This window comes from Empidonax traillii, unplaced genomic scaffold, assembly GCF_003031625.1.
Source record: "Empidonax traillii isolate 1590-97213 ecotype Southwest subspecies unplaced genomic scaffold, ASM303162v1 scaffold2527:size22561, whole genome shotgun sequence".
NCBI lineage: Eukaryota > Metazoa > Chordata > Aves > Passeriformes > Tyrannidae > Empidonax > Empidonax traillii.
In genome coordinates this window covers 10,365-17,051 of record NW_020957720.1, presented here as the reverse complement: position 1 = coordinate 17,051, position 6,687 = coordinate 10,365, and the positions used below count along the sequence as shown (strand labels likewise).

At 51.5% G+C, this 6,687-nt stretch overlaps 1 protein-coding gene and 1 long non-coding RNA gene across 2 annotated transcripts in view; both read right to left on the bottom strand.

Annotated features, from left to right (window-relative positions):
• LOC114072016 (GON-4-like protein) overlaps positions 1 to 6,590 on the bottom strand; it is a gene marked incomplete at its 3' end in the record, with an annotated part of 10,947 nt that extends 4,357 nt beyond the window's left edge. The window contains exons 1-11 of the mRNA XM_027909925.1: positions 6,488 to 6,590; positions 5,080 to 5,229; positions 4,429 to 4,516; positions 4,290 to 4,398; positions 3,272 to 3,346; positions 2,764 to 2,814; positions 2,566 to 2,616; positions 2,056 to 2,151; positions 1,815 to 1,919; positions 951 to 1,121; positions 3 to 193 (exon numbers count right to left, since the gene is read on the bottom strand). Of these exons, the coding sequence (XP_027765726.1) occupies positions 3 to 193; positions 951 to 1,121; positions 1,815 to 1,919; positions 2,056 to 2,151; positions 2,566 to 2,616; positions 2,764 to 2,814; positions 3,272 to 3,346; positions 4,290 to 4,398; positions 4,429 to 4,516; positions 5,080 to 5,229; positions 6,488 to 6,590 (1,190 nt within the window). The remainder of the gene's footprint in view (positions 1 to 2; positions 194 to 950; positions 1,122 to 1,814; positions 1,920 to 2,055; positions 2,152 to 2,565; positions 2,617 to 2,763; positions 2,815 to 3,271; positions 3,347 to 4,289; positions 4,399 to 4,428; positions 4,517 to 5,079; positions 5,230 to 6,487) is intronic.
• LOC114072015 lies at positions 4,474 to 6,389 on the bottom strand. The gene is made up of 3 exons (XR_003574119.1): positions 6,371 to 6,389; positions 5,080 to 5,229; positions 4,474 to 4,516 (listed from the first exon to the last, which is right to left on the bottom strand). It is a non-coding gene; the product is annotated as an uncharacterized LOC114072015 (long non-coding RNA).
• Positions 6,591 to 6,687: the final 97 nt, after the last annotated feature.

The following is a 6,687-nucleotide window of genomic DNA, read 5'->3' as shown; positions in this document are numbered from 1 at the left end:
CTTCGTTCTCCACGTCGTCGTTCATGAGCCCCCCCAGCCACCTCTTCCACTCCTCGTCGTCGGCCGTGTTGGGGTCGTACATGTCGGGGGTGATGTCGGGCGCGCGCAGCTCGGCCTCCAGCTGCCCCAGGGGCACGTCCTTCAGGGGCCTCTTGGAGCGGGTCCTGAAGGCAATCAGGCTGTCCTCCAGGGGCTGGGGACAAGGACACCGCGCTCACCACAGCCCTGCTTTCCCGAGAGCCCACCCCCGGTCCCACCGCGCGGAATTTCGGCGGCCGAGAGGGGCCGAGCTCCCACCAGCCACTCTCCCTGCTCATTTAATCAGCTCACACTAAACCCTTACCAGCAATTTCCACTTCCTGGGTTTCATTTTCACGTGTGTTTATGTTTTTTTTTTCCCTGTTTTGCTGTGGTTCTGCCCTCCCCGCCGCCTGAGGTTAACGGGGAGCAGCAGCACAGGGGTTGTCATCTCAGCCCACCCTTGCACAGAGCAGAAACGCTCTTTCTCATCATTTACACGAGGCAGGGCTTCTCTTACAACCAGTTTCCTCAGCTGTTGAATAGCTGATGGTAAATGGGTGATGGGAAAAGGGGTGATGGTAAAGGGGGCGATGGTAAATAAGGGGGGATGGTAAATAAGGGGCGATGGTAAATAAGGGATGAGGGTATAGCTACTTCTGTTCTCTCACAGAGCCCATGTCCTACCCACTGTGGAGATTCAATTCCACAGAATCACAGCCCCATGGAATGGTTTGGGACCTTAAAGGGACCTTAAAAGATCATCCTGTTCCAAGAGGGGACACCTTCCCTCAGAGCAGCTCGCCCAGATCTCCACTTCTTATTTAAACTCACAGGAGCAGAGCAGAATGCACTGAAAGGAGGGGCAGAGAACACCCAGAAATCCACCAGAATTCCAACAGGTTTTGGCCCAGCTAACCCCCCCCCTGCACCTGGAAGGAGTCCATGCACACGGGGCTCGAGGCCAGCTCCTCGTCCACGGCGTGCAGCTTCTCCATGAACGTGCTGTCCTTGCTCTGCTTGGGTTTGGGAGGTGGGGGAGGCCCCATGGGGACGACCTCGGCGCTGATGTGCCTCACCACAGGGGGGGTGACCTTCTCCACCTGATCAGAAAAGGCCTTCGTGTTAAAAAGGGTTTTATTTAGGGAGCAGATTTCCAAGGATGGGATAAATAATTCTCTTTTTTTTTTTTTTTCTGGTCTGGCAGAGGAGGAACAAGAGAAAAAAGCTTCTCAGGGGGGAGATGGATCCTTCCTGTTACACTCTCACTTTGCTTTTCAGAAGGCACAGAGATACACAAACACTGGCAGGAAAGGAGATTTTTGGGAGGTTTGAGTATCGGTCTCCGCATCCTTAGAGCTGATAAACCAGTTATTGTGGCAGAATCCAAACCCACGCTGAGTAAATGGGGAAATATCAATATAATTTTGATATTCTGACTGCAGGGTCTAGTTCTCAGGAGCTTTCTTGTCCTTCTCTGCTGATCCTTTGTCCTCATCACTCTGCACTTACCACCCCCACCGACCTGACAGCGCACAGAGCCACCCCAAACACCTTTATTTTTCTATAAAACCCACTCTCCCCTGCACTCCTCTCAAAAACAACCAGAAAAAACGAACCATTATCCGAGACAAAGCCCTTGGAATGGAAACAGCTGAGCGCTCGTTTCAGAGCCGGTTCAGGGGACCCTAAACCCCGCCAACACCTGGAATGGGCCCGGATTCTGGGCTAATAAATCGGGAATAACGGCTGGGAGCGGATTCTGAAGAAGGAAGGAGTTATTCCTTCAGATTTACCTCGCAGGGAGTGCCCCCCTCCTCGTCTGACGAGCGCCACGTCCGGGATCTCTTGGCCCCGCGGGGGGACGAGGCCGTGCTCTCCACGTCGCTCTCCAGCAGGCTCTGCAGGGCAGGACAGGCTCAGTGGCCTCCAACTCTGCTTCAGCCAGCACTTCAAAGCCTCTTCTTTAGCCCAAATTAATTAACAGGCCAGGAGGTGACTCACAGAGGGGGAAATGAAGAGGGTTCCTGCACTCACCTCTTCTGCAGTCTCATCCTCATCCTCATCCTCAGGCTGGTATTCCTCATCAGATGAATCATCCTCCTCCAGGGGGATGTCCACAAACTGAGGTGGCTGCAGCACAGGAGAAGGAAGTGATTTATTTATTTATTTATCTATTTATTTATTCATTTATTTGTGTGAGGCACAAAAATCACGCCAGAAAGACTCCCTGTGCTGCCTTCCAACAGGGAAATGTGCAGAAGCAGCAGCAGCAGCAGCAGCAACCAGAGGCTGAGCAAAGTCCTTCAGTTTGTTCAAATATTTTTTACAGGCAGAGGTAGAAATCAGTGGGGGGGGGAAAAAAAAAAAAAATTAAAAAATAAAATCAAAGTAACGACCCCCGGTGGGGGAGGGGGGGGAAATCGTGACAGGAATTTTTTGCTGTCCCAGGGGCGGGAAACTTTGGAACAGGCTGAGCTGCAGAGCCTGCAGAGCAAAGATTTCTAAGTGAGGAAACGCCCCTGAAGGCCACTTTGCCTCGCTCACCTTCGCCTCGTTCGCCTTCTTGATGGGGGAAATATTCCACGTGGGGATCACCTGGGGAGAGCAGAAACCCTGGGGCTGTTTCAGAGCTGCTTTCACAGCTCAAGGGGACTCTTCAAAAAATCACAGCTGGGCCAAGCAAGGCCAGAACTTGGAAGGGAAGGGGGAAGGTGCCACAGGAAAAGCAGATTTCAGACTCACCACCCCTTTCTCCACAACTTCCTTCAGCTTGGAACGAGTCATTTTGGGCTCCTGAGGGTTTAAAACAAAGACCAGAGCGACCGATTCGGCCACTCTCCTTTACTGCAGACCTTTTTCCCAGCAACTCTTTATTGGGAAACTTTCATCTACCTTTAAATTCACCTCCTTTAGATTCACCCCCTTTAAATTCACCTCCTTTAGATTTACCCCCTTTAAATTCACCCCCTTTAAATTCCTCCCCTTCAAATCTACCCCCTTTCAAATCCACCCCCCCTCAAATCCACCACCAAAAATTCTGTTTATAACTGACACTCAGACACAGACACTCCTCCCTTCATCCAGCTGATAAATCTGGTGATGAAACCCGATTATTATCATAAATATCATCATAAACCCCCCCCTGTTCTGCCTCCTCCTCTCCACAACCCTGAAGAGACAGAGCAGTGAAGGCATCAGGCATTTGGAACAACTGGAAAAAAACCCAAAATAAAGAAGGTTTTTTACTCACAAACAGAGGAATATCCTCTGTCTCACTGATGGCTGCTTTCATCATGGCCACCACGTGCTCATTTGTGATCACTTCCTACAGGAATATACACAAAAAAAAAAGAGTTCTTTACATTCTCTTTGTTAAAGAGACACAGCAGGAAAGCTAAATCTTAATTAAACTCAAACCTTTAAGCACTCCCAGGCTCCCAAAACAAGGGGTTGGCTTTCTGTGGAGAGTATGGAATAACCAACTATATTATTGTATATTCATAATTTGTGAACTCTTTAAAAAAATTGTGCTGCATCATCCCAGCACCTCAGGAGAAAGGAATTAATTTGTGGCCCTGGCACGGGATCTGCCTGAAAGAATATAATATATTCAGGGAGGAAAATATGAATATATATATATAAATATATAATGAAAATATAATATTTTCAGGGGGGAAATAATCTGAGATCACCTGGGTTGGAACAACACCAGCTGCCAGGGGTGGGGAGAAAAAAACACAGCACCGTTTCTGTGGGAAAATAATTCCTATTTCTCTCCAGCCCTGCTTTGGGATGAACTTTGGGATGAATCCACAGCCAGGAAGGGCAGAGTCAGAGATTCCTCACAGAGCTCTGACAGCAGAGATATCCTGGCAGTGCCTTTCCAGGAGGGAAAGGAGGGGGTTGTGGGATGGACTCAAGGCCTGGGCACCGACGATGGGTGATGCACTGGAATTCCATCAGGATTTTGGGATGGAGTACCAGCTCACAGCCCACAGCCTGATCCCCTGGAGGATGGTTTTCAGCTCAGTTATATTCCTGCTGCTCAGGGAAAATCAAAACAACCCCTTGTGCCTCTGGAAATGAAGGGAATTGGGATCGACCCCCTCCCACCCGAGCAGGGTCCAGGTGACACCTGCTGATTTACGGACCCCAAAGGAGACGTCAGGTGGCCAAGACATCCCTGGGCACGAACCCCAGTGCCACCACCAGCGCCCACAGGCTGGCCTGGAGCCTCCCCAGCCCCCTGGAGTTGCCCCCAGACTCACGTGCAGGATGTTCCTCACGTTGACCACGGTCAGGTTGTGCTGCTTGGCCCCGTCCTCCAAGGTGCGGTCCAGGGTGTCGTCCAGCTTGATGTCACAGGACAGAGCCCCCCGCTCCTCCTCTTCCTCCTCCTGCTGCTCCTCCTCCTCCTGGCTCTTCCCTTCTCTTTTCCTTTTGGTTGCCTTCCTCCTCCTCTTCCTCCTCTCCGTGTCCTCCCCGTCCTGCTCCTCTGAAAACGAGCGGGGAGGGGACCTGAGCACTCACGGCTCATTCACAGTTTAAAAACCAACCCCCAAACCACAACCCTGCGGCTCCTGAGGCAGCAAAACTTCACCCTGCTGATGGGAAGGGTGGGGAAGGGAATGGAAATGGAGAGATGGGAAGGGCCACGACAACCAGAAGGTTTTCTGAGCGATGGATTCAAACGCTGTGTGGCCGCCGCCTCTCTCAGGCTGATTTTACAGAGCAGCCTTTTTTTTCCTGCACCTTTTCCAGAGGGAAAAAGCTGCAAACTCCAGGCACCACCCAGCAAGAACCAGGATGCAGCCTGCAGGATTTGAAGTGCTTTCCAACAGCCACTCAGGGGGAAGCGGGAACCACGACTGCCTCCGAAGGAAAAGCGGCGTTTCCAGCGACCCCAAAAAACTGCTGGTATCGACTCCAGCAAGTTCCAGCTCGGGACACCTGCGGTTTGCTGAGCCACTGAATCACAGGGGCAAAAAAAAATGCTGCCCCCTGAACATCCCCCCCACGGGGGTGTTCACAGCTCCAGTGGAAAGAAAAGCCACTCACCAGGCCTGGGGTTCTTCGGTGGCTTCGTCGCGGCAGGATTCCTTCCAGCCACCTGCAGGGAGCTCCTCCCGGGAGACTCGGGGTTTTCAGGGGGACAGGGGTCCCTCTGGGAACTCACTTCCACCTCTGTGAACAGCTTGGGGACCTTCCCTGGGAACAGCACACAGCGAGCTGGGCTCAGGTGTGTCCCAGAGCCGAGTTAAAATACAGGACTTTATCACGAACGCAGCAGGAGATTAAATAAAAGTTCTCCACATCCCTTGAGCTCAGGGGGGGGAAACAAAAAAAAAACAAAAAACAAACAAAAAAAGGATGAGGAATTTAAAGAATTTAAAGCCAAAGAGCTCTGAGAAGCAGCTCTGACTTCCACCAAGCCAAGCTTTGCTTTTGAAGCCTAAACTCGAGGTCAGGATTTACCAAGCCCAGCCTAAAGACCATCTGTACTTGGTGTGCCTGGGGGATCAAGCACGGGGGGAAAACAGCTCAGGGACAGCGGGGCAAAAACACCCTGGAAAATCAGAAATTTCAGGAAATCAGGGAATGGTTCGGGTGGGAAGGGTCACCTTCCACTTAGATCGGGTTTTGCTCCAGCCTTGGAGCTCTGGACACTTCCTGGGATGGGGGGGAAACACTGGGAAAAGGGGCTGGTTTTTACTCTGTAACACTTCCCAGAAGAATAAATAAATAAATAGATAAATAAATAGATAAATAACCAGATGAATAGATAGATAAATAACCAGATGAACAGACAAATAACCAGACAGATAGATTAATAAATTACCAGACAGATAAATAAACAGCCAGGTAAGTAAATAAATAAATAAATATAAATAAATAAAATAACCAGAAAACCTCAGGGCTCAAAGCCACCCCCCTTTCAGATAGACAGATGCATAGATTAATTAATTAATAACAACCACCACAAACCCCCCAGGCCCCAAGAACTCCCCACAGTACGTTCTGCCAGGGACAGGGGGGAAGCTTTGGGAAAGGGGCTCGTTTTCACTCAGAACTGTAACACTTCAGAGAGAATTAAATAAAAAACCAGACAGATAGATAGATAAAACAATTAATTAATTAACTAACTAATAACAACCACCACAACCCCCCCCAGGCCCCAAAAGCCCCCCCTCATACGTTCTGCAAGGGATAGATAGGGAGGAAGCTTTGGGAGCTTTCAGAGAGAATAAAAAAAATAGATAGGCAGATCAAATAATTAATTAACTGACTAATAACAACCCCCCAGGCCCCAAAAGCACCCCCCTCTTGTGCCCCCCCCCATCCCCGGTACCTTCCGCGGGGCTGCCGGGGGGTTTCCTGGAGGCCTCTCCCTGCCCCTTCCCCGCCGCTCTCCCGGACCCTCCTCCTCCTCCTCCTCCTCCTCCTCCTCCTCCTCCTCCGCCGCCGCCATCGCCGCCGTCCCCGGGGCCCGGCGGTTCCGCGTCCTCCGGCGCCGCCGCCGCCGCCGCCCGGCGCTTCTTGCAGGGCAGCATCTTCAGCGCCAGCGCCATCCCGGGACGGGAAAGGATGGAATCCCGGGACGGGGGGCCCGCTCCCCACCGAGCCCGATCCCGCTCCCCACCGAGCCCAGGAAACGGAAACTCCTGT